Genomic DNA, 27,017 nt, shown 5'->3' on the forward strand with positions numbered 1-27,017 from the left:
CCACTCGTCCAGTGCTTTCCATATCTACCATCCAGTCTCTAAGAGTTCGTCGAGTATGTCCACTGTTTCGCCCGTGCGTACCGCTCTCACGATGGGGTCACTTTAAGCCCGTTGCCTCCGGTGCCTTATCACCAGACCCTCATAAGACTCGTCACATAGGCTCCCCCATACCCTTCAGACACCCTTCTCATGGTCACGTGACAGTCACCTGACACCCGGCAGGCGCGGCACCCGCCATCAGGCCTTTCGTCTAGACACCTTATGTCGGCTAAGCCTGTCGCACACACCGTCAACCCCGCAGGGGCACCGGCTTCGGTCGGTGTAGGGGACTAGCGCCCCCTCGGGTCCCAGCTCCGGTAACGGGTGGACAGCGCAAGCAGGTCTTCTCAGGGCGTAGCGACCCTGCCGGTACGTGAGCTCCTGCTCCTTGTCCCGCCCGCTCCCTCCACATTACCCGCACACCCGCATCCGGCCCTACCACCACTCATCATCCGCGTTTATCGGGGTCGCCGTGCCCCCTCGCTCACGTCCCCAGGTTGGTCGCATCCTGGTGGCTGAGGGGCGCGTCGTGCTGGTCAGTCACGGCGCGTTCCAACACTCCACTTTGGCCAGAATATCCGGGGGCGTGAGGGCCCGTGGGGCCCCACACGGGTCTAGCGGCTTGTCGCTCGCGTTGCCGTTGGGTGCTCCTTGCGGGTTTCCGCTTGGGGCGCTTGGCCGCGCGCAGAGGCGTAAGGGGTCAAGGGGCGGCGGCGCTGAACCACGGTCAGGACGGGGAAGAGTCTCCCCGGTTACACCTGGCCGTGTGGGAGGCGTCGTTCACCCCGTATAGCACCGGGGTAGCCCTGGCGGTGACCACCTCCCGAGGGAGTGTTGGGCCGTCCCCCTGTTGGGCTCCGAGGTGGGTGGGGAGCCTCGGTGCCGAAATGAAAACCACCTTTTATGGCTTCTTCTAATACTATAAACACCCGTCCTCCGAAAGGGGGACGGACCCCGATAACCCCAGGGCGCAGGGAAGTATCTGTGCCCCCCGGTCCACGGATCCTGATCTTCGGTAGTGAAGAGATGAAGCTGGCTTCCCTGTCACCGTTCCAGAGACGGAACGGCTGCGACAGGTTTGGAAAAAATCATCAGATGCGACAAGCTTAGGGATGGAAAAATTGAAGTAGAGTTCGCGAGTAGTCTGGAGGCGAGTAGGGCCATGGCAGCCAAGGAATAAACGTATACTGTTCGGGATGAGACTGGCAAGCACGAAAAGACGGTGTCCATATCAGCAACACCACATAAAACCAAAAATTCCTCCATGGGCGTAGTCAACTGTTTCGATCTCCGTAACGTCGCCGAGGACGAGGTAGTCGAAGAACTCTCAGAGTTTGGTGTGACGATCGCTCGCGAGATTTTCGTCAGACGGGGAGGAGGGCTGCTTCCCACCAACAACCTCATTCTGACGTTTAGTTTCACCAATTTTCCGGCCGAGATACGCGTTGGATACGCTCGGGCGAAGGTTCGCCCTTATGTGCGTAACCCCATGCGGTGCTACCAGTGCCAGCGATTCGGCCATACCAAGCTCCACTGTCGTAACCGCCCAGCATGTGGTAAATGTGCATCATTCGAGCACATGAGCGAGGTTTGCACCTCTGCTGCACCTTTGCACCCCATTGCGTCAACTGCGGTAAGGACCGAATCCCACACACGACATACGACCGTACATGTCCGGCCTACGCAAAAGAAAAAGAAATTATATCGATCAAAACCTCTAGAAATGTCTCTTTTCGTGAAGCTCGTAAACTTTACAACGACAGTCATCTAAAAACATCGTATGCGTCCAAAGTGAAAACTTCGTTGTCACAAAGTAATGCCATCGAGCACATGACGGCCGTTCAGTTCGTGGGACTTCTGAGGTCGTTTGGCCTGTCGGTTGTTCCCTCGGTCTGAACGCCCGACTCCCAGTCGGCACCCCAAGCTCCCTCTCCGCCGATCGAGCAGTCGGTGGACGTCGCACCGCTGGCCTCCTCGGCGCGCGCCGGGTCACCAGCGGGCGACGGTTGGACGACGGCTCGGCGTGGTCGGAGTCCCCGCGCGCCGCCGGCCTTGCCTTCGTCTGCGACCCAATCGGTCCCTTTGCCACAGACACCTCTTGCCAGTGCCTGTGAGCGTGTGGCAGAGACGCTGGAACGTCAGGAAGCTGACAGGCGCGCCCGCGAGGCCAAGCGAGCACGCTTGGCCGAACTGGAGCGCGCTAAGGCGGCAAGCCGCCTGTCCGGGGCAGACAAAGAGCCCGTCCCCCGAAACAGCACTCCATCGCCACGGAAGCCGGTGGAGGCCCCCGCTGGTGCCTCGAACCCCGGTAGAGGCCTACCGATGGGCCCTCCCCCGCCCCCACCCCGGGCTGGGTACGCTGGCGTAAAGCGTGCCCCAGCCTTTCTCCATCTGACGGAGGTACCCCAAGGATTCGTCCTAGGGTGGGGCACGGCCCCCCGGGGTTAAGCCGAAGCTCTCAGTCTGAGGCGTCTGGACATGCAACTGGCGCAGCCGAGTTCTTTCAAGCCGGAATTGTTTTAGGTTCTCACATCACACCTCTTTTTTAATACGCCCTTTTATAGGCGTTTTTACAGTGGAACTGTAGAGGAGTAAGGGCGAACGCCCTCGATCTCGAGGCTGTCGTCAGCAGAGTCTCTCCTGCAGCCGTGGCGCTGCAGGAAACCAAGCTAGCGCCTGACAATTTCTGCTCTCTGAAAAGATATGCGATGTTTCGCAACGACGTATTGACGGAGAGCATTGCTCACGGTGGCGTCCTCCTTGCAGTTCACCATAGCGTGCCAGCGAGGAGGCTAAGCTTGTGGTCCACGCTTCAGGCTGTGGCCGTGCGGCTTTATTTCAACCGTCGTCACATCACTGTTTGCTCACTTTACCTTCCACCAGGTATCGCTTTTCCGTTGGCGCACCTTAGGTGTCTGCTGGCTGAACTGCCTCCACCACTTCTTCTAGGCGATTTTAATGCACATCACACCGCATGGGGGTGTGACGTCACCAATGCTCGTGGGAGGCTGTGCGAGAATTTTATCGACGGTGCTTCACTATGTGTTTTAAACACAGGAACTCGTACGCATTTTACAATGCCGTCCGGTCTGACGTCCGCGCTAGACTTAAGCCTCTCCAGTCCCCAGCTAGTCCAACACCTCGAGTGGAGTGTCGGAGATGACCCCATGGGAAGTGACCACTTCCCAGTGTGGGTCCGGTTTAAGAGAGGTGGAGCGTTAAGTGTTAGACCACAACGCTGGAATTTTAAGAAAGCGGGCTGGTGCGAATTTGAGACTCGGCTCGACGAATCGTTCGTAACTGAGGCGGTGAGGACTGTACCCTCTATTGAGGATTTTACCCGCAGACTTTTAGAGTGCGCCAACGGTTGTATCCCACGCACGTCTGGCGCTCTCCGACGCACTCCTGTTCCGTGGTGGACGGAGGAGTGTCGGAGCGCCATCCGAGCGCGTAAACGTGCATTTCGGGCCTTTGACGTCAGGAGCAGTACAGAAGACCTCATAGCCTTTAAGAAGGCGAGAGCTTTTGCTCGGCGCACTGTAAGGGAGGCGAAGCGTGCTTCCTGGCATGCCTACGTGAGTACGCTGAACCGCTTCACGCCAACATCGCAGGTTTGGTCTCGAATTAAGCGTATATCTGGGCAGTTTTCACCCATGGCTCTTCCGGTACTATATGTGAACGGACAGGCCGTGACGCGCCCGTCGGAAGTTGCGAACGAGATTGCCCGGGCGCTGGCCTGCCGCAGCGAAGGTGGCAACACGAACGCACAGTTTGTGCGGCACCGAGCGCAATGTTAGCAATCCGCAGTGGATTTTTCAACGAGTGAGCCGCACTCCTATAATGATCCATTCACCCTGGTCGAATTGGAATGGGCGATTGCCAAGCTTCGTAGCGTGTCAGAAGGTCCGGACACTGTACACAACGACGTGCTCAAGCATTTGTCGCCTTGCGTGCTTCATGCTCTTTTAGCGATATTTAATGCGCTTTGGGCCAGTGGGGACTTTCCAGCCTCTTGGCGAGAAGCCAGTCATTCCTATTTTGAAACCGGGTAAAAGTGGACTGGATCCTTTACACTATAGACCTATTTCTCTCACTTCATCGCTCTATAAGTTGATGGAAAAGATGGTTAATGTCCGTTTAACTTGGTTTTTAGAACATCGGGGAGTTTTTACAAACGCCCGGTGTGGTTTTAGAAAGAATCGCAGCACAGTTGACAATCTTTTAGTTCTTGACACTGCGATTCGTATGGGATTTAAAGCAAGCCGACACATAGGCGCAGTGTTCTTTGACATAGAGGGCGCCTATGACACCACATGGCGTCAAGGCATCCTTCTCAAGCTACACAGGTATGATATACGCGGCAATGTGGGCACCCTTCTTCAAAACTTTCTAGTTGACCGTTCTTTCCGTGTCCGTGTTGGAAACGCGCTGTCTGAGAGGCGTGTTCAAGTTAACGGTGTGCCCCAAGGCGGCGTTCTCAGCGTAGCTTTGTTCGCCGTTATGATCAACGACATCGGGATGGGGCTTCCGCAGTTTGTAGGTCGTGCGCTTTTTGTTGATGATTTTACCATTTGGACTAGCGCAGCAAGAGCACCATCGATGGAACGCCAACTCCAGTTAGCTGTTGACCGCGTTGAGAAGTGGGGTACCATGAACGGTTCAGGTTTTCACGTAGCAAGACTGTAGCCATGCATTTTTGTCGTAGCCGGCAATGCGGTGACCTGTCTATCCATATGTATGGGCATTGCATCCCAACTGAGCCTGTGGCTAGATACTTTGGGGTGTACTTTGACTGCCGACTTACATATAAGGCACATCTTAAAGCGCTACATGAACGCTGTTTTAAATCTTTAAACGTGTTAAAATGTGTTTCGCGCACGTCGTATGGCGGGTATCGGAGCACACTTTTGCTGCTGTATCGGGCAATCATACGCTCTAAGCTGGACTATGCATGTTTTATTTATGACAGCGCGTGTGAGTCCACGAAACGGATCATTGACACCATCCATCGCACTGCTTTACGTGTCATCACAGGGGCGTTCCGCACATCTCCTACCCAAAGCCTCTTGGTAGAATCGCATGAGCCGCCGATGTCAGCGAGGAGGAAAATGCTTGGCATGCGTTATGCACTTAAGCTGCGACAGTTTCCGTGTCATCCCGCATATCACGCAGTGTTTCCGCGGCCTGCTGTGCCGTTTGTTCGCCATGCACCTCGGGCGCATGCAGTAACCTTTGGCTCCCGGATACAAGCCTTACTGCGGGAAACCGAAATTCCCATTCGAAAAGTGAAGCGATCAGGTCACCTGTGCACTCCTCCCTGGCATTTGATCTCACCCTTCACAGACACTTCTCTGACCGAAATGAAAAAAGTGTCTCGCTGCCAGATATAATGAGGTCCAGAGCGTTTGAACGTATAGCGTTATATGAGGGTTACACGCACACTTACACGGACGGCTCTAAAACTTCTGATGGTGTAGGCTGTGCGTTTGTGAACGGTGGCGTCACCCGGTCGTTTTCACTGCCCCCAAACGCTTCGGTGTTTACATCAGAGCTCATAGCAATCATTAAGGCACTATGTTTCATTGAAGTCGGTAACGAACCCTTGCATCTCATTTTGGCGGACTCTCTGAGCAGCGTTCTGAGTGTGAAGTCTTTTTATCCGTCATGTCCCCTTATACAGGACATTGTAATACGTTTGACTCAGCTGGATCAGGCCGGAAAGAAAATCATGCTATGTTGGGTTCCTAGTCATGTCGGCATCGCGGGCAACGAGTTGGCTGACGCGGCTGCCAGGCGAGCAGCGCTGGCTCCATGTGTTCACTCTCTTTCCATTCCTGCCAGAGACTTTTACCCTGCAATAAAAACCTTCCTGCACAGCAATTGGCAGCGTTGTTGGGATCGGATGGATAGTAATAAGCTCAGAGAAATAAAACTTAAGCTGGGTCAGTGGTTCTCTTGTTTCCGGAAAATGCGGCGAGAGGAGGTGATCCTCTGCAGATTGCGCATCTGGCATACATACGCAACCCACGGCTATATGTTGGAGGGAGCCGATAAACCGATCATTCATCGATGTGGTGCTGTCTTCACCGTTCGCCATATTCTTATTTCTTGTCCGCGCCTCGCGTAAGAACGCCAACGCTATTTTGGACAGCATGACTTGCCCCTTACCCTCTGTGATATGCTAGGAGATAACTCACCATTTCTGGAATTTCAACAAATCTTCTTGTTTGTCAAACACATCAACTTTGGGACCATTTATGCGGCTCATTAGATAGGTAAAACAAAACTCGTTATGGGCGCCAAATGACCACCGCAGTCGGCGCGCCCCTAAACTCCAATAAACAACAACAGCTCTTGCCCACAGTTCAGAGAAGAGCGGGCACTTTACTTCGGACGAGATGCGTCAGGTCTTACCTTTTCAGACCTTATTGGTGACGATTCTCGCATGCTTGGCACCGGACAGCTGTTTTCATTTTTGAGAAGCGTAGGATTCACAGCTATTTATACACCACGGTAAACATTAGCTGTTATGGGCGCAAAATGACACTAGAAGTCGACGCGCCCTAAAACCCCAATCATCATCATCATCATCACACACCGCCAACACCCGCCTGGTCTTAATTTCATAGCACGCAGGCTATCGGATCGGTCACGTGATGATCGGACGCGGCAAGGTTCGCGAGTAGATGGGTCCCCTCAGTAAGCTCGGCTTGGCGGTGAGGACTCAGAAGTCCCCTGCGCCGCGGAGCTATCACTGGATCAGCCACTGTGGCAAAGCGGGGAGCACTGCACGCCGCGACTGTCCGCAAGGGGTGGCTCTGCCTCGCTAGGGCCACCGTACTGGTGTTCAGCTCACAAACCAGATGAGCTGTGGGTCAATCCAAACGCGTAGCAGGATATTTATACCCTGTAGAATGCTGTCTCACGCCGAAGCCACCCGCGCAAGCCAAGCGTTTCTGTAAAAAATCGCCAGTGTTCTTAGCATGCTCCCGTTCCTCATAAGGTGGCGCCATGCCCTGTGTGAGGAGTAGTGGGTAACGAAGCTGGTGTGCCGGCAGGATGGCTTAGTCAAGTCCAACATGGCGAAGCTGACAAACTATGTGCGCCTGTCGCCGGAGAAGCTGGACCGGATCGGCGAGTACCTGGAGACTCGGGTCAGCCGCGACATCTATCGGCGACGTACCGGGTAAGGTTGAAGGGCAACCCTGGTGACGTACCGGGTAAGGTCAAGGGTAGCCCCGGCGACGCAGTGGATAAGGTCAGGGACAACCCCGGCGACATAACCGGTAAGGTCAAGGACAATCCCAGCGACGTACCCGGTAAGGTCAGGGGCAATCCTGGCGACATACCCGGTACGGCCAAGGGAAGTTCCGGTGACACACCGGACAATGCCGTAGCTAGTTTACCTAGTCTTACCGCAAAATCGTCACTGGACGGCTTCGGAGAAGGCTTACCCGGGGAGGACATTCCAGATGTAAGCTACCGGCAATGCCGCGTGTGCAGAGGACGAAGGGGACACTGTCGTCACACTCTGAGTGGACGTTTAGCATGAATCGCACGGTGTCTTATAGTGATAAGTCGATTGACAATGTGACTCCGTCCACTTAATCCTTTGGAATGTATCCGTCCACGGATCTCACAATGGCGAAATTGAACTGATGGCGCGTCGTGGCTTCAGGCGTAAGAAGATTTTAGAAGATTTTGCCTTAGGCTTTAGAAGATTTTGCCGGTGGTGCGTGGGTGCCCGAACGATGATGAGATAGGATCACGCCCTTGTTGTGCTCGCCTCTGCTAACATGTCCGCCGCTGACAGTGTGGGTTCACCACTGAGTATGTCCGCTGCCGACAGCTGATGGGGTGTGTTCGTCAATTGTGTCCGCTGTTGATGATGTGCGTCTGCCGCTCGCGGTGTATGTCCGCTGATGATAATACGTGTCGGCTGCTGATAGTTGCGTCCGCTGCTGGCAGTGTTTGTCCTTTGCTGGTAACCATGTCCGCTGCTTGCAGTGTGTGTCCGCTGCTTGCAGTGTTTGCCCGCTGCGTGCAGCGCGTGTCCGCTGCTTGCAGTGTGTGCCCGCTGCTTGCAGTGGGTGTCCGCTGCGTGCAGCGTGTGTCCGCTGCTTGCAGTGTGTGCCCGCTACGTGCAGTGGGTGTCCGCTGCGTACAGCGTGTGTCCGCTGCTTGCAGTGTGCACCTGCTGCGTGCAGTGGGTGTCCGCTGCGTACAGTGTGTGTCCGCCGCTTGCAGTGTGTGCCCGCTGCGTGCAGTGGGTGTCCGCCGCTTGCATTATGTATCCGCTGCGTACAGTGTGTGTCAGTCGCTTAAAGTGTGTGCGTGCTGTTGACAGTGAGATCGTTGTTGACAGTGCGTGGTCGCTGTGTACAGTGTGTGTCCGCTGCGTACAGTGTGTGTCCGCCGCTTAAAGTGTGTGCCTGCTGTTGACAGTGAGATCGTTGTTGACAGTGCGTGGTCGCTGCGTACAGTGTCCGCTGCCAGGGGTATGTCCGGGGTTTTCCTTAGGGGATGTGCCGCTTAGCTCAGTCAGCACCCGTCATAGGAGAACCGAAGAAGCTGTCTGTCGGGCTCGCAGGAGTGTGCTGGTCTCAGTGGAGGCGATGGATACCCTGGTCTCCAGCTGCCCGCCAAATACGCTCAACCTGTTCGTCGAAAGCTTTCTGAAGACGGTGCAGCGCCTGCTGGAGTGTGAGGAGCCGCAGATGCAGGTGCTAGCCACGCAGTCGGTGAGTGTTAGCGCCGGCGTCGGCGGCCTTCGCGGCGGCCGAGCCTTCAACAAGCCGGGTGCCGGCGCCGCCTGCCGCCGCCTGGCGGAGCGCCCCTGGCCAGACACGCCTGGGAGAGCGCCTCTGGCCAGACCCGTCTGGCGGAGCGCCCCTAGCCAGACCCGCCTTGCGCCCCTGGTCAGACCCGCCTGCGGTAGCGCCCCTGGCCATACCCGCCTGCGGGAGCGCCCCTGGTCAGACCCGCCTGCGGTAGCGCCCCTGGCCATACCCGCCTGGGGGAGCGCCCCTGGCCATACCCGCCTGGGGGAGCGCCCCTGGCCAGACCCGCCTGCGGGAGCGCCCCTGGCCATACCCGCCTGGGGGAGCGCCCCTGGCCATACCCGCCTGGGGGAGCGCCCCTGGCCATACCCGCCTGGGGGAGCGCCCCTGGCCATACCCGCCTGGGGGAGCGCCCCTGGCCAGACCCGCCTGTGGGAGCGCCCCTGGCCAGACCCGCCTGGGGGAGCGCCCCTGGCCATACCCGCCTGGGGGAGCGCCCCTGGCCATACCCGCCTGCGGGAGCGCCCCCGGCCAGACCCGCCTGCGGGAGCGCCCCTGGCCAGACCCGCCTGGGGGAGCGCCCCTGGCCAGACCCGCCTGGGGGAGCACTCTCGGCCATACCCGCGTGGGGAAGCATTCCTGGCCAGACCCGCCTGGCGGACCCTGTGATGAGCCGCCGGCGGGGCGAGGCTGTAATCCTGGTCTCGTGATTGCCTGCCCTCTGTGGATCGATTGCCAGGCGGGTCCGGCCACGGGTCGGCGGCATCGGCCTTACGTGACCGATGCGGAGGCTGTTGGTCCACAATGGAGTGTCTCACGCTCAGCAAAACATAGCTAAGAATGTGTCCAGCAGGCAGGACGTGCGAGGCGTTAAGCAAGCAGGACCAGCAAGACGCCTGGCGAGGTGTGGAAGGGGCGTAATGATAACGGATGTCAGAGTTTCCCCTCCGTCAAAAGATGATAACGCCCTGTTACTGCGGCACACGGCCGGTCAGATTTGGGCCCAGTTTCGGAGCGTGTTTCTCGTCTTTCTCGCAGCTGAAAGTTATACGTTGTTATGTCGTTATGTCAGGTGAAAGGGGATATGAGATTGTGGTGATATGGAAATGTTCTAGGAAAACCGCCTGGTCGTGCGGCCTGTATTTGAATCCCTAATAATTTGCACTGTGTACTGCTTGAACTATTGCGCGTCTGTGTGCTGAGAAGTCTTGCGGTTGCGCCCGGTGGGCACAAGGATGGCAGCCTTTGGAATGCATGCTGGCAACGCCGAACCGGCTAGGGCCGGCCGCTCAAGTTTATATTTGTGTACAGTGAAGGGACACTCTCGGTTTGCGGTCGCGGCCGTGATAACCGGTCTCGTAAACTCGACAGCCTGTTGTGAATGCTTAATCGATTGTGCAGATGCTCAGATTAGCCTTCTTCACGAGTTTCCGTTTAAAGGGACAGCTCCTTGTTTTGGATCTGTGTTTAGCTGCACACTTACGTAACCAGATTAGGCGGTTCCCAGTCTGGGTGCGAAGTCAGTCGTCTCTAAAGTCGTCCTCAGTAGATCGTATTTTCTACATGAAATGGCCATTGTCACGGAGTGCTCCCATTGGGCTACTCACTTCTCAGTATAAAAGCAGGTTTAAATGCTGTCTTCTATAGCTGTATCCGCTTGGCCTTGGCATACGTTTGGTAGGCTTAGTGGCGGAACTCTTTTAGTCGTAAGTCTCACAAAACGTTATAATGTCTTATGTCGGTAAGGACACGCTATTTCCAACTCCGAAGTCAGGGACAAGCTGCCTACTCAGACCTCTGGGCCTGTATGACTTCCATCGGTCGTTGGCTGTGTCACGGAGTCCCCCTGCTGCATACGACGAATTCTCTAGGCCGTTCAAAGTGAGTGACTGAACTCATGGTCGCTTCCTTGCGTGGGGTGATGTGCTATTTGCAGCACTTGTGTTGCTGTATTGGCAACCGCTGGCCCAGCATGACGATGTTGAAAGTGTAGCACAAACCATATATTGGTTGTGTGCGTTGTACGACTCGAGAACATGTCATGTTGTCATGTGCGAGGATTTCGAGCCACGTGAATCCATTACAGGGCACGCTTGTGACAAGCTCCCTGGGTGACACCCTTTGTTTGAAGCTAGGAGGGCTGCGTTCTGGACGCAGTGTTTGTTGTACAACGTTCTGCTTGTCATTGTTTCCCTTCGCCAACGTCAGTGGTACTCAATATGCACAGGACGTTATGCTCGAAAGTTGAAAACTGCGGGAGATAAGCGCCGCAGTCCCAAGTCCAGAAACTACGCCATTTAGCATAACTGTCCCCTACGGCAAACTTCCAATGACATACAACGGCGCGAAATTTCGCAACTTGCGAGCGCGTGCCGTACGTCATCACTGTGGCTCCTTTGTTTCTGCAGTTTGTGAAGTTCTCCAACATCGCCGAGGACACGCCGTCGTACCATCGCCGGTACGACTTCTTCGTGTCGAAGTTTGCTTCCATGTGTCACTCTGCGCACTCGTCGCCGGCCACGCGACTGGAGCTGAGGATGGCCGGCCTGGAGGGGCTGCAGGTGAGCGATTCGGCCTAGGTCGACGGGCTGAAGATTCCCCACTCCGGCCACACGGCGGCTGCTGGTGGAACGACGGCAATCGCTGATTCGGCGGGAATGGATGATGTACCCGGAGAAAGAGGCGTGCCCGGTCAAGTGCACTGTAGGACTCGGCTCGGCACGCTTATAGCCCGCAGGGTGGGCAGGCGCGCTCCATCTGGCTGCGAGTGGTAGTCGAGGTACGCCTTGCTCAGTTGACTGTGGACCAGGCAACCCTGTTCAGGCGGGCTCCATTCCGTCTTCTGCGGACACGAAATGGCCGCTACGATGGGCGCACCCTAAATCCGAATCGCTCCCATCCCCAAAACTTGTCACACACCTCGTGTGTTGTCTGGCGGGGGCACTGCTCGGGGCGGCGGAGCTGGCGGCGCCACTGCCGCCTCCGCTGTCTTCTGCTGCGGACGGCGGAGCTGGCGGCGCCACTGCCGCCATTGCTGTCTGCTGCTGCGGAAGGCGGAGCTGGCTGCACCGCTGCTGCCTCTGCTGTCTGCTGCTGTAGACGGTGGAGCTGGCGGCGCCGCTGCCGCCCCTGCTGTCTGCTGCTGCGGAAGGCGGAGCTGGCTGCACCGCTGCTGCTTCTGCTGTCTGCTGCTGTGGACGGTGGAGCTGACTATGCGGCGCCGCTGCCACCTCTGCTGTCTGCCGCCGCGGACAGCGGAGCTGGCAGCGCCGCCACTAGGGATCAGCGATCCCCTGTGCCGGTGATCGATGCGCTAATTAAATAGCCGCCCATTTGGCTTTCTAGGGAGTCATTAAGAAGACGGTCAGTGATGACCTGGTGGAGAACATCTGGACCGAGGCACACATGGAAAAAATCATACCATCCCTGCTCTTCAATATGGACCAAAAGTAAGTTTCCTACCCGTACTACCAAAACAATGGCTATCGTGCTGTTGAGTGATTGAATGGGGGACCATCCGACTCCTATGCACTACTGAATAGTCCATCAGGGCTGAACAAATGCATATTTAGACTTAAATGCAGGCATCTCGTTTTTCGTCATTTCAGGAGTGCTTTAATCACATTGTGGTTTGTTCACTCAGGTTACTTGTACTTATTACATTTGGTTTTACATTGCCTACCAATTTTGGATGCCGAGCCAGGCTCAGCTGGCAGGAAAACCCACACAAAGTTGGAATGTGACGTGGTCGCCCCGTCGGCCAATGTCGGGCAGCCAGCAGACACCAGGCCAGGTCACAGTGGCGTGTGAGGAGGCGGACCGACCGCCCAACCAGTCGGGATCTGCCAACCGCTTGGACTGACTGAACTCCCCTCTCCCCCCCCCCTCTCTCCCTCTCTCCCTCTCTCCCTCACCGCCACTGGGCGCGATGTGTGACCCCTGCTGTCCCGCCGGCCCCGACTGATTCGAAGCTGTCCAGGCCCCCTGCCCCCACCCACTCTCCCTCGCCACCACTGGGCGCGACGTGTGACCCCTGCTGTCTTGCCGGCCCCGACTGATTCGAAGTTCCCCAGGCTTCCCATCCCCACCCACTCTCCCTCGCCACCACTGGGCGCGACGCGTGACCCCTGCTGTCCCGCCGGCCCCGACTGATTCGAAGTTCCCCAGGCCCCCTGTCCCCACCCACTCCCCTCGCCACCACTGGGTGCGACGTGTGACCCCTGCTGTCTCGCCGGCCCCGACTGATTGCGTGCTCGGCTGCTGCTCCCGAGCCGCCGGCCGTCTGCTGAGGACACTCGGCGCTCACTGACCGTCGGCGGCGGAGTGCCATCAGCCGCCGCCGGATGCGGCCCGGGGGACCGTCCTGGTAGCGGGCCACGGCGCAAATGTGGCGCGCTCGTGTCGTGAGCCGGACCAGACGACGGGGAGTGGCGCGAAATGCCGAGGCTAGGTGGCAGAGGAACAGCGTCTGCCACTGGGCTCTGTTCACGGCGGGTGACAGCGGAGGCGGCATAGCTCAGCGTCAATAGCCCTGCTAACATTTCGAAGGGGCTAGGACTTCTATGCAGGGAAGACGGATATTGGTTAGAACATCATCGTGGTAATGTGATCGTACAGATGCCTGATATCACGCATTGTTTGAAAGTTCCGATGTCGTACTTGCATCCCCGCCAGATAAGACAAGCGTCCTGTAGTCAGTCCATTGCGCACTTGATAAAATCGCCGAGTTCAATCGCCCATACATTCCGTACCTTTCAATCAGGATCATCGGATTGCAGAACTTCTTTCGCCGGCGTGCCAAACATCAGATCAGATCTCTCCTTCGCTCGTGTGTCGCGAGAGAGCCGCCGGAGATCGAGCATGCACCTGTGTTTGTGGACTGCGGTGGCCCACTGGTGATTCCGTATTGCGGGCCCTCGGACCACGGTGCGGCTCGGGCCGCAATGCAACAAACCTGCTTATTAATGGTCCTGGCCGACGCCCATCTCCACCGGCCGTGTCTGGGAGCGAGTGCCTCCGCTGGTCGTGTCTCGGAGCGAGTGTGACCGCCTGTGCTGACGGCGTCTGACGCCCCCCTCCGCCGGCCGCGTCTGGGAGCGAGTGTGACCACCTGTCTGACGCCCACCTCCGCTCGCCGTGTCTGGGAGCGAATGCGGCCGCCTGTGCTGGCGGCGTCTGACGCCCGCCTCCGCCGGCCACGTCTGGGAGCGAGTGTGACCACCTGTCTGACGCCCGCCTCCGCTGGCCACGTCTGGGAACGAGTGTGACCACCTGTCTGACGCCCGCCTCCGCTGGCCGTGTCTGGGAGCGAGTGTGGCCGCCTGTGCCGGCGGCGTCTGACGCCTCCTTCCGCCGGTCGTGTCTGGGAGCGAGTGTGGCCACCTGTACCGGCAGCGTCTGACGCCCGTCTCCGCTGCTGCAGCAACCATCAGCCGGCGGGGCCGACCGGCGAGACGGCGCCGAGCCTGTCCGAGCAGCCACCCCAGCTGGCCGAGACGTGTCTGCGGGAATTGGTCGGCCGCGCCTCGTACGCGCACATCCGTCGCTTCATGAAGCCCGTGCTCAGGTCAGCGGCGGCGGCGAGGGCCGCGGGCCGTGCTGGGCCCGGACAGCTGGGGGGGGGGGGGGGGGGAAGGGGGGGGGGCAGCGGCGGCTGTCGGCAGTGGCGGCGGGGGTAGGTCTGGTGTCTGGTGTCGCCGAATATTGGGACCGGCCCCCGACAGGCAGGAACCGACTGTTCTGACTACGGTTGGCTGGGTATGAAACATGCGTTCTGAATGCGTCGTCCTGCTATAGGTAGGTGCTATCAGATATGATGAGTGCGAACACTACAAGGCAAAATTGGCTTTATTACAATATAGTTATTGGCCATAATCAATTGTTATTAGCTTATTCCGTGCCCTGGAAGTCAATGTATCAGCAATATGGAAAACGGCACGCAGCTCTCCGACGAGTGCGGCGCTCGTGAAGCTCCTCGGGTCCTTTTTAGAGTCGGTCGAACAAATTTGGCGCCCTGATTTCGCATTCGAATGACAAATAACAGCCTCAGAATTATCACAAGATGAGCATATTACGGCCGATGTGAAAACCAGAGGAACTGTTCCGGACGGCTGAGTGAACGTTTTTGAATAGCGTATCGCACTGAGTTATGATGACTCCTGTGAGAAGGTGGTGTAAGCCGTGAGAGAACATTTGGGTCCCGCAATAACGCGTCAGTTCCGAATTGTTTTTGCTGAATGAGTTTGGCTCGGGATGCTATTGCAGCTCGGCTGGGATTGATAGCCGCCTGGAGACATCATTTTGAGTTTGTTTTACAGCAGATGTTGAGCTTAATGGAGGGTGACCTTCCCACGCACTGGGGAGGTATCAGCCCTCCTCGTGACCAGGTCGGAAGCTGTTAGAAAACGGCTTAAACTAACCTTTCGAAACTTTCAGTAGCTTCCCTTGCAACGGCTTCGGCGAATGCTCTGAACTGCGCGTGCTGAGGCAGCGCCGGGCCAGTGGCGTGCTGAGGTAGCGCCGGGCCAGTGGCGTGCTGAGGTAGCGCCGGGCCAGTGGCGTGCGCGGTTTTTGTGTAAGCGTATAGGACCAAAATAGGGTTGAACTGGAGATATTCTGGAAATGCGCTGGAAGTTATTTTATCCATGGCTTTTGTTCTTGTATTCATGTAAAGTTGCCACTCGGGTGGTGTTTGGACCTATAAGGTTGTCGCGGGTCAACAACCTAACTTGACCCAAGGTCTGATGTTGAAGCCCTGTGCACGATTGCGGGTATTTGTCGGTGCCTGGGTCCTTCCGCTCCATGTCACGAAGACACAACTTGGATAACCGAACATATCACCTTGGTATAGTATCCTCATTGACCTTACATGACCATGAGGCCTGACCTTTGGTTAGTGGTGGTTCCCCCATTAGTTTCACTCTAATGCTGCCGTGCTATCAGCACTACCTCTTCACGCAGACATGACCGTGTGAGCTCGGCAATGTCAGCAAGGGTCATCGATGTAAGTCCAAAATGCAATTAACGCGTTGTTAAAATCACGTAGTTGTTCAGTGCATTAGCGAGGAACATTATTCACATGGATAAGACATTAGTATTAGCCTTATTCCTCGGAAAACCAGGAGAATAGATATGTAGTTGGGTTGATATCTCGGCAACGTGCCTTTATCGTAACAATAGGCTTCTGCTATTGTTTCGATAAAAGCATGTTACCGAAATATCAACCTAACTATATCTCCATTCTCCTGGTTTTTCCGAGGAATAAGGCTATTAATACTGTCTTGTCGTTGTTAAAATCGGTTTGGACACCATTCATTGCTGCTGCTAGCCAAAAGAGTCAGCGGTGGTCGGCAAAGGCACTTTGTTCAAAAGAAAGACGAGTGACCTCAATGACCTATGTTGCCTTTTTCAAACAAGTTCGGTTGATTTAAATCCTGTTTATTTAGGTTTTATATCATACTTGAATAATTAATCCGCGCATAGATAAGCTCCAGAGGCGTGAGGCGGGGAATATCCCATAAAGCAGAACAAATGACATTTGATCTGAGTTCACCCTACTCTGACCTCACATACCAAAAGAACTTCACTTAGTATTTTGAAGCATTGCCTCAGCTGTGAAAGAGCATTTCGTTCGTCTATCTAGTCCTTTCCAATTCAGAGCTGCCAGGGGTAGGTATCTCTCCTCCCCACTTCGTCAGGGCGAAGTTCGTACTGACCACCGACCACAGTATGCTGGTTGCAAATATGAATTTCAAGCCTCGCGACCGGCCCGTTTTTTGAGTATGGCATTGAAGTAAGCGCCTTCGATGGATTTAGCTTAAGAATCACGTCTGCCTTGAGTGCGGATAAGCTTTTACTGGTGTCGTCCTCGACCATTAATGCTGCTGAAAACCGGTAAACCCGTCAGCCCGTCGGCTGCGGCCTCCAGGAAGGGAGAGGGGACGGGGGCCCAGGCCGCTTCAGCTCCTGTTTACCAGCGGACCGCTGACCTGACCCGCCGACTTAGCTGTAGCTGGATATTTCGCTTCGAACCTTCGAACCCGTCCCGTCATTATTTGGTTCAGATTCGGACTGATGGACTAATGGTCCAAATTGATTCACATGGTGGTCGTGTGAGAGAGGTAGTTCATGCTCGTCATGAATGATTTGCGCACGCGGCGTGTTCATGTCTTGAATTTTCTTTCAGGCACCTCGACAACCATGGTCTCTGGGTTCCCAATCAGTTCGCCGTAGAAACCTTCAAGGTCATCATGTTCTCGATTCCCGTAAGTACTCGTCCTACCATCTCTCAGACATCATCAACGCGGTAGTCCCACCGGCAGACACAATCACAGCATAAGCAGTCTTGTCGCACTCCAGTGTGCCTTAGCTCTGGGAGGTAAACCCGGCAGCCATTACAACTGTAACGTAACAATAATCATTTTGTTCAAGGGTGATTCATGTCGGATCATGTAAAGGCGAAGTATAATCATGTGAAGCATAAGACCCGCAAACTCTATAGTGCTGCATGTCTATGAACAGACCGCAGTGCAGGCAGGGGGAGGGGTGCAGGGGGCACGCGCCCTTCCCTGAGGTTCCGATGCGCCCGTCGGGCCCCCATTTCCCAAGCAGGGACGAAGCATAGACACATAGATACACAAGATGCATTTCTGCGATCCGCGCCCACGCTAAGTGGCGCTTATCGCGTCAGTCGTGACAGCACCATCCAGTCGTGAAACGCCGGGACGGTGACGGAATCTTGCGGCGAGAGCGTGACGTGCCGCGACGCTTGGCGCTCCCCGTCTTACCCTCCGACGTCACGTGACCTTCACCGCGGCCGCTGGTACCGACCACAGTCCGTGGAACCGGCGCCGAACAGCGACTCGGGCTCTCCTCACCAGTAGGGCAGTCGGAATGCAGGCGCTCCAACTGGGCTATCGAGGCGAACTGCGTGGAAAGGAAAGGAAATAGCATTTGTTATTTTTGCGGACCAGCTTCAGGATTTGAGTAAAAAGCACTGTCACCCGCAAAACGATAGAATGGCATATTTAGAATGAGCAACAAGACAGCATAATAACTTCAGTTCACCCATTTTTTATGCTGATAGTTGTGGAGAGCACCACACAGATCTTCGACTGCATTGCTTGCACGTAAGAACTCGGTGAAACTGAAATCCCACACTCGCACAGCCGGTCTTGTGTTGCAGCTGGTTCGGGTAAAGTGCTCAGATGCATCTCAATATTAGCCTTCTGATTAAGTCGGTGATGTTGTCTATCTTTTAATTTAGAGAACGTGGCCCTGTCCGAAACGTCATATCTAGCCAAAATTGGTCCAATGGCTTGTAAGATCTCAGTACGATGTATTGTTATTCCCACATAGAAGTCAGACATAATAATTAAGATCAAAGCGGTGATCTCATATGCTGTTTTGCTATTCCTGATGCACCACTTGTTTTCCCAAGTGCTGAAGCTTGGCCGTAAAAGTAACAAGCAATGTTTCCCTTCCCTTCTACGCAGTTTGTCCCAGTAGCTCAGTTGATTAGAGTCGTGCATTCCGGTTCACCAGCTAGTGGAGGGAAGGGTTTGAATGGCTTTATATGTACGCTCGCTGTCCGGCCCCGGCTGCATGGACTGTGGCCGGTAGCAGAAGGCGCGGTGAAGGTCAAGTGACGTCAGAGGATAAGACGGGCAACATCAAGCGTTGGTGCGTGACGCTCTCGCAGTAACGTTCTACCGTTGCCCCAGAGTTCACGATGGAATGGTCCTGTCAGCGCTCGCGCAACAGGCACCACATCCAAGAAATGTTTCCAATCAAAGGGTTATCACTAAATCCTTTTCTAAATGGAGAATAAGGTAAATGTTACGGCCGATTCCGTGGGTTTTATTATCGTACGCCTTTCCGAATTATGGCCAAATGAGGGTGGAGGACTACCATCCACTCGTCCGGCACGCGAGCATCACCGACTGCACAGCAGCCTCTTTAACTCACTTCCATGTCGGTCAAGCTTCACAACCCACCGTCCACAAAACGTGTCGGCCACCAATCACTGCACCCCTCTAACCTGTCCGCTGCCGAGAACATGCGGCTGGATCAAACCTTCCGCACAGCAGCTTTGTGCTGCATTACAGTCCAAGGTTGCAGAACTGGCCTCTCAGAGCTAAGCTGCACTCGAGCACGAGGATACTTTGTTTATGCTTTGGCTGTACCGATGTTCATTTCTTGGTGACTGTCACCCATGAATAGGTAACTAGGAGTGGTCCCCCACTGCCACAGCGACGCACAGAACCGCCAACATCTTCAGAACCGTCATCGTGCGTCAACATAAAAGAACGTAAGAGCAAGCCGTGGCACTTCCTGCTAAGAGGCGAAAATATGCATAAATAGCGCAAAAAGCTGGATGTGATCAGTTTCAGGCGTGCACACAAAGCACGAAAGGAGGCCGAACGTAGTCTTTGCTAGTTCCACAAACATGAGAGGCATCAATGCGCGCCATACAGCGACGGCCCTTGATAATTTCAGTTTGGTTTTACCTGTAAGCCAACAAAAGTCTCCAATGGAGCAGCGCTTTTCTCTTTTTTCCTTCATTTTTGTTTATAATGCTGTGATACACCACCGTAACTTAACTTTGCATAGGAAGGACATCCTTACAGTGTTATCGTTACTACGTTTTGAATCATACTGTTTACCATACTAATCCCCTTTGCGCTTGTCACCTGTCATCCGTCTAGCATTGCTGCTCATTAGAGGAGCTCAGGATCCCCTTTGGTCCAAGCATGCTGTAATCTTCAGCTGGAACAGAGCGCGCGCTGTGTCTTTGCCTTCGTTTGCCCTTCGACGCAACAATGTAGCCCTAATCATTAGTGGAAGCGCGCCACGGTGCAAAACGTGAGGACACGAAGCTTCTTTGAGCGGCCGTCCAAGTGCAGGAGATTTCGTGACGAAGTCGTGGTAATCGCTCAAATGCTCCTACTTTGTGAAGAGGTTGTGGGCAAAGTGCCCGGCTCCTTTCATGTATCACCTAATCTCTAATATCGGACTGAAGCCGGAACAAAGGGGGCGTTGCGCACGCGTTCCTCTCAACATGCTCTCGACGTGCTGGAAAGGAATTTGGTGAACACACAAGTGAAAAGCTTGATCCAGATTGTTGACGCGCATTCGTGCGCGCGTCGATGGACCCCGAAGGTTTTTACAGAATAATTTTAGAACGACTGGTGTAGCCACACTTGATATGCAAAATCGTAGGGAATTGAATCACGAATCTTTTGGTTTGAAAACATTCAATATAACTTGCAACCTATGTACCTATGGCAGGTCAAAGTCACGCCTTGGCTGTCAGCGAAGACAGTTTTGAATAAGGGAATCTTCAATGAGGCAATCTTTACAACTGCTGCGACAACGCAGTGGTACGTGAAGCTATGCATGTCTGAAATACTTTTTGTTAGGCAAAACGACGGAGAGATTTAGAACTGTAGCAAATTTAAATAACGTTGGGTCAGGTATGAAGGTCAGACGGAGGTCAATGTCAAACTACTTTTTTACCCTAGATTATCCTGTTATGCGTAATTTCCCGGTGCTCATTTCGAAAATATTGATAACAGAGACCGCAACAGACGTCTCCCATTGACTTCCTAAAGGACAGAAAAGGTCACAAACCTAAATTAACCCAAGTCAATATCTTGTTTTTAGGAACGTAACGCGTAGCGCATCCTTGGTGCTGATCCAAATAGAGGAATTAAAAAAAATATCGTAGAATTTGGGTCATTGTGACAAAAGGTCAAACAAGGTCACTTACTTCTAATGAACACCAGTGACCGTATACTTAGAGCAGGTATCTGGGTTCAAGACGGTTGCATAATGAAGTCTTGGGCCAATTTGGACACTAATCTGTAATTTGACTTTGCTTGACCTTATTTGACCCGAAGGTCACAATCTAGGAACCTCAAATTTTGACACAAATAAGTTCCCGTACAGGCCAGTCCGCACTGAATTTTGGTGTCCAATTTTCGTAATTTTGAGGTCTCTGTGGGTAAAATCGCGCCCTCCTCCCCACTCACCCGAGACAAGGATGGGATTCAACCGGCCACCCGAGCGCGCGTTAACTGGCAAAATGCGACGTGCAAGTCTACGTGTACGCTTGGAATTGTTCACGTTGAAATAACCCTGGCTAGTTTTACACCAGATACCTGACCTTTTGATGTCATCCGACTGTTATGACAGCCTGTTCTGCCCCTCACTGGATACGTGCGCCCAAGGCCACAGTTGATATCCTGTCACTGTAGGCGGGCCGCGGATGGTGACAGCCTCCTGGCGATGTGAGGATGTCCTGCTGTTGGCAGGCCGCGGATGGTGACAGTCTCCCGGTGATGTGTGGATGTCCTGCTGTTGGCAGGCCGCGGATGGTGACAGCCTCCCGGCGATGTGAGGATATCCTGCTGTTGGCAGGCCGCGGATGGCTGACGGCCTCCTGGCGATGTGTGGATGTCCTGCTGTGGGTAGGCCGCGGATGGTGACAGTCTCCCGGTGATGTGTGGATGTCCTGCTGTTGGCAGGCCGCGGATGGTGACAGTCTCCCGGTGATGTGAGGATGTCCTGCTGTTGGCAGGCCACGGATGGTGACAGCCTCCCGGTGATTTGTGGGTATCCTGTCACTGTCGGCAGGCCGCGGATGGTTACAGCCTCCCGGCGATATGTGGATATCCTGTCACTGTAGGCAGACCGCGGGTGGTGACAGCCTCCCGATGATGTGTGGATATCCTGTCACTGTAGGTGGGCCGCGGATGGTGACAGCCTCCCGATGATGTGTGAGCATCCTGTCACTGTAGGCGGGCCGCGGATGGTGACAGCCTCCCGGTGATGTGAGGATGTCCTGCTGTTGGCAGGCCGCGGATGGTGACAGCCTCCTGGCGATGTGTGGATGTCCTGCTGTGGGCGGGCCGCGGATGGCGGCGGGAGGTCCTTGGCTTCACGGTGGCCTCCGTGGCCGCCGGCTGGTAACATGAGCGACCATTGACATCGGTGGCGCGCGTGTTTCGCAGGCTCAGCACTCGTACGCTGTGATCCAGCTGCTGATGACGCACCTAGACGAGAAGGCGCGCTCAGAGGCGCCCGTGCGCACGGGCATCGCCGACGTGCTGGCCAAGATCATCACCATCGCTGCCGGCGAGTGTGTCGGTCAGTGACGGCCAGCGCCCGACGTGGGGGTGGCTGAGAGGGAGTTAGTGTCTGGACGGGGTTACTCTGTCATTGGTGGGCCTTGAATGTTGTATATTGCTTTGTGCATTTGATGTAAGATATTTTGTTGGTCGTCGTGATCCCTGTTACAGCCGTTCTAAACATAACGGACGCACTGGTCAGAGCAATGGTCTTGTGGAATGGCCACCACCCGTCTAGTCCTGCCTCCCGCCGGCTCCAGTGGCGTTAGGGAGGCGGTCGAAGTGATCTGACAGACGCCCGGAATGATCAGACAGACGCCCGGAGGGATCTGACAGGCGGCCTGAGTAATCTGAAAGACACCCGGAGTGACATGACAGACGGGCGGACTGATCTGACAGACGCTCGGTGTGATCTGACAGACGAACGGAGTGATCTAACAGACGGCCGTAGTGATATGACAGCCCGTCAGAATGATATGACAGACGGGCGTAGTGATCTGACAGACGACCGGAGCGATCTGATGGAAGGCCGTAGTGATATGACAGACAGGCGCGGTGATCTGACAGACGACCGGAGCGATCTGACGGACGGCCGTAGTGATATGACAGCCCTTCAGAGTGATATGATAGACGGGCGTAGTGATCTGACAGACGACCGGAGCGATCTAACAGACGACCGTAGTGATATGACAGCCCGTGAAAGTGATATGACAGACGGGCGTGGTGATCTGACAGACGACCGGAGCGATCTGACAGACGGCCGTCGCCGTCGGGCTGAGTCCGGCGGCGTCGGCCCAACCTGGCCGGCAGCGGAGTCGGCCGCTCGCATCCGGCGAGCGTGGGCCGCACTGATACCCTGCTTCGCCCGGCGCCCCCGTCTCCGGCACCGACCGTGTGGCCCACCGTGTGACCTGCATAACCGTGCCTGTCGTGGCAGGCCCGTCCGTGCTGGAGATCATCAACTCGGTGCTGAGCCACCTGCGCCAGTCGGTGACCACCAACCGCAGCGCCGGCACGCAGAAGGACCAGCGCAACGAGCGCCAGTACCAGGAGGCGCTCATCAACGCGCTCGGCGAGTTCGCCAATAACCTGCCCGGTGGGTGGCGCGCTCGGCCGCGGCGGCGGGTGGCCGGGTGGTGGGGGCTGAGGCATCGCCGTCCACTGCGATGGGACGCTGAGTGTTTAGGGGACTTGACCACGACGGGGGGCGGCCGTTGGGCTGGGGATGCGTGGTGGGCGGTGGGCGGCCCGGGGCGGTGACCAGCGCGCTGTCCGTTCGTGGTCGGGGTCAGCGACGGGGCGACGCCTGCGGCGTTCGCGGCGCTCCGTCACAAATGTGACGCCAGTCTGCCGCGTGCGAACGCCCGCGGCGTTGCCCGCCCGCTCAAGTCTGCAGTTTGCTGTGCATGGCAAGGCGCGTCTGTCGCCGATGTCAGAGTGTGCGCCTCAGGACGAGGCCGCCTCCGGCTGTGGGGCGATGTCTGACCGCTGTCCCCGCCCGCCTGCGGGCGAGGCTTGAGTCCGGCTGTCGACGGTCCGCGCCGTGCGCCACCCCCCCCCCCCCCCCCGCTCCCCCCGCTAACTCTGTCCCCGTGTCCTCCGCGCCAGACTACCAGAAAATCGAGATCATGATGTTCATCATGGGCAAGGTGCCGCAGTACCCGGGCGACCGGGAACGACTGGAGGCCGACTCCGAGAGTGAGGTGCTGCTGCAGAACATGCTGCTCAGGAGTCTGCTCAAGGTAGTCGGACGCGCCGGCCCACAGGCCGGCACACGCGTGCTCGGACGGGGTGGAACAGGACACGGCACACGCGTGGCTCGGGCGGGGTGGGTCAGGACGCCACAGGCGGCGGCGTCAGATGCCGCGGGAGCGGCTCTCCGGCGCGCTGTGACCGGGCGCTCGATAATCACTGGGCCGGACGTAAATCACTGACAGAACTAATAACCGTCCTTGCCGAGCGTATTGGCGCTGTCCGCAGCCGGCCGAGCGTAGCCGGCGGTCTGGAGGCAGCCGGGCGGCCCGTCCGTTAATGAGGCTCGCCGCCAGCGCCGCCCGTCACGGGCGACAGCTCACACGCGGCCACGCCGGACCCCGCCTCACGGCGCGTGGTGCGCTGTCGGCGCCATGCGGCAGCCGGCCGTGCGTCTGTCGACGCCGGCCGGCCGCCCCTGCCTGGCCCGAAATAGCTCGCCACTGTGCTGGGGGCCGGCTGTCGCGCGGGTAATGACGCCAGGGCATACCGCTCTTCAGCGCCGGAGCTGGCCGAGCTCGACACGCGCGGCCGCGCCCGGCGTGCAGGCGCCCCTTCCCGTTCACGCCACAACGAAAAAGCCGTGTGCTGGGTGTGCTGCAAGCGCCCCGTCCCGCTCACGCCACAACGGAAAAAGCCGTGTGCTGGGCGCGGATACGGATAATGGATAAAGCCGTCGTAAGGCGAATGCCGCCATAGGGAATGATGTCGCTCAATGACAAAGGCGATGATTTCGGGTAAATGACGTCATAGGGAATAATGTCGGGTGAGTGCCACCTTCGTGTAAAGCAGTGAAATATTACACATATAGCTGAGTTCAACTCGGTTAGCTTAAACTTCTTTTACGCGTTAATATACCAGGTACCTTTTAAGAGCAAATATCAGCCTTTTTGTGGATTTTTTGTTGTTTTCTGCCCGATTTCTTTCAAACCTTTCCTTTTTTTCCGACGTGATCCTTGCCTTCATTAAAACATTTAAGTTTGTACTTCGTTCGGGTCTCACGTAATGATCCATTGGCAGCCTGTTTCTGACACTGGTGTCTCAGTCATGTTTCGAGCAGGTACTTGTTTCCTTCGGTATCTTTTTTTGTCTTCGAATAGGCAGGGCTGCGATATAGGCAGATTTGAGAGTGGGATGAATATGGCGCATTTTTGTGCCATGTTTACGAAGACCCTGGAGACCATTGCTCTGTGGTAGAATGAGCGAATAGGTGGGAGGGGCATCTAAGTGACGTCACTGAGAGCGAACGTTCGCTGCTTTTTCTTGTAAAAAGCTTGTCTTTAATTGGTTAGACTTTATTCACAGCATCCTCACTGAAAATTGGACTAACTCCACTTGATAGACTGCTTGCAGACATAATCAGGGATGGCAGCAGGCGTGGGTGTGGTCTTTGATGGGTGCTTTGTGGTGGGGGATTCTCCGTTTTGACACGGCTGATCTTAGGTTGTAAGCTTGCATCTCCTCAATCTCAGTTGTCGACTGTTAAGCAGAACCTTCATGTACTGGGATTATTAAATTATTATTTTTGTTTTGACGACGATGATGATGATTATTATATATTATTATATTATGATGATGATTATTATTATTATTATTATGGGCCATCTGGTCATATGGACCGTCATCATTATTGTTATTATTATGACAGACTCGGGTCTGTTGGCGCTTCGGCTGGTTCACGGCGAATCTCCCAAGTTTTATTGTCATTTTTATTTGCAGAGACATTGGATGGCGTAGGTCTGGCCACGAATTGTTTCCGCTATGTCAGAACAGACGCTTTCCAAAATGGCCCCAATGTACTGATCAATAGTCATCACATACTGAAACTACCACGATGCGCCGTTGGATAATCAAGATAGGGAATATAATGTTTGCTTTTATTGATCGTGCTTCACACTTATATGCAGCGTCCTGGCGTATACCAGCCTTATGTCATTGCCAGCAATATGGCATTGTGGCGTCTTAGGCTGCGCCTCGTACATGACCAACACGGACCGTGTGGTAAGCTGTGCTGTCGGCCGGGGTAGGAGACCCGGCCCTCATTCTACTCCCATGGATATTGGAACCAAATTATTGAGCAGGCATATTTGCCAAAGCCTTCAGATTGCCATCAAGGGATGAACCATGCTTCGTGTTTCGCTCGCGTTGTTCCTTTTTAGAAATAACGAGTCATGCTCGTTTTGGGCGTTCCCAACTCATATCTTCAGTTCAGCCATTTTGTATTGATCTGCGACGTGCCGGGTAGAATAAATGCCTGTCAATCATGCAGCAGCGTTCACTCAAGCCACCCGCGGTATTAAGTCCATCGACTCGCTGTAACCCTCTGCAAAGACACCGCTCTGCCACATCTCACATATACCACACGTGACCTGTGCGGCGTGTCGTCCGCTGCTGGCGGCTGACCGGCGGCGGCTGTCGGCGCAGGTGGGCACCAAGTACACGTCGCTGAACCTGGCCACCACGTTTCCCGCTGTCGTTCCTGGACCCGCTAATGCGGATGTCGCTGGCGCCGGACCCGGAGATCCGGCTGCTGGTGCAGCGCATCCTGCACACGCTGATCGACCGGCGGGGGAATCTGGCGCGCCTGGACAAGCCCAGGTACGGCCCGTGCCCGGGCCCGCCGCTGCGCCGCGGCCAGCGCACAGCTCGTCGACGCCGCCGGCCTGGTGTCAGATGGCCGCGTCGAGTCGGTGCTGTCACATTGGCCGTCGGTGTCGCCGACCTGGTGTCAGATGACCGTGTCGGGCCATTGGTGTCACACTGGCCGTCAGTACCGCCGACCTGGTGTCAGATGGCCGTGTGGAGCCATTGGTGTCACACTGGCCTCGGTGCCGCCGGTCTGGTGTCAGATGACCTTGTCGAGTCGGTGGTGTCACACTGGCCGTCGGTGCCGCCGGCCTGGTGTCAGATGGCCGTGACGACCCATTGGTGTCACACTGGCCATGAGTGCCGCCGGCCTGGTGTCAGATGGCCGTGTGGAGCCATTGGTGTCACAATAGCCGTCGGTGCCGCCGGCCTGGTGTCAGATGGTCTTGTCGAGTCGGCGGTGTCACACTGGCCGTTGGTGCCGCCGGCCTGGTGTCAGATGGTCGTGTCGAGTCGGTGGTGTCACATTGGCCGTTGGTGCCGCCGGCCTGGTGTCAGATGGTCGTGTCGAGTCGGTGGTGTCACACTGGCCGTGGGTGCCGGGGGCCTGGTGTCAGATCGGTGCTGTCAGGCTTTGGCATGTCGGGACCGATGTCAGGACATGACGGAGGGCCGGCGTCGCCGCTGACGCCGCTCCCCGCTCTGGTGTCGCCGCTGACGCCGCTTCCCG

The 27,017-nt window shown here is 55.9% G+C and overlaps 1 protein-coding gene across 1 annotated transcript in view; it reads left to right on the forward strand.

Annotated features, from left to right (window-relative positions):
- The window catches only part of stmA (Protein EFR3 homolog stmA), an 80,232-nt gene that overhangs the window by 36,277 nt on the left and 16,938 nt on the right, over positions 1–27,017 (forward strand). Inside the window, 11 exon segments of the mRNA XM_037229930.1 lie at positions 7,098–7,225; positions 8,630–8,780; positions 11,228–11,380; positions 12,165–12,268; positions 14,242–14,385; positions 17,005–17,083; positions 21,833–21,968; positions 22,887–23,045; positions 23,558–23,691; positions 26,126–26,164; positions 26,166–26,299. Coding sequence (XP_037085825.1) covers positions 7,098–7,225; positions 8,630–8,780; positions 11,228–11,380; positions 12,165–12,268; positions 14,242–14,385; positions 17,005–17,083; positions 21,833–21,968; positions 22,887–23,045; positions 23,558–23,691; positions 26,126–26,164; positions 26,166–26,299 — 1,361 coding nt within the window.

The sequence above is a fragment of the Pollicipes pollicipes genome, unplaced genomic scaffold, assembly GCF_011947565.3.
Source record: "Pollicipes pollicipes isolate AB1234 unplaced genomic scaffold, Ppol_2.1 Scaffold_6138;HRSCAF=7277_pilon_pilon_pilon, whole genome shotgun sequence".
Classification (NCBI taxonomy): Eukaryota; Metazoa; Arthropoda; class Thecostraca; order Pollicipedomorpha; family Pollicipedidae; genus Pollicipes; species Pollicipes pollicipes.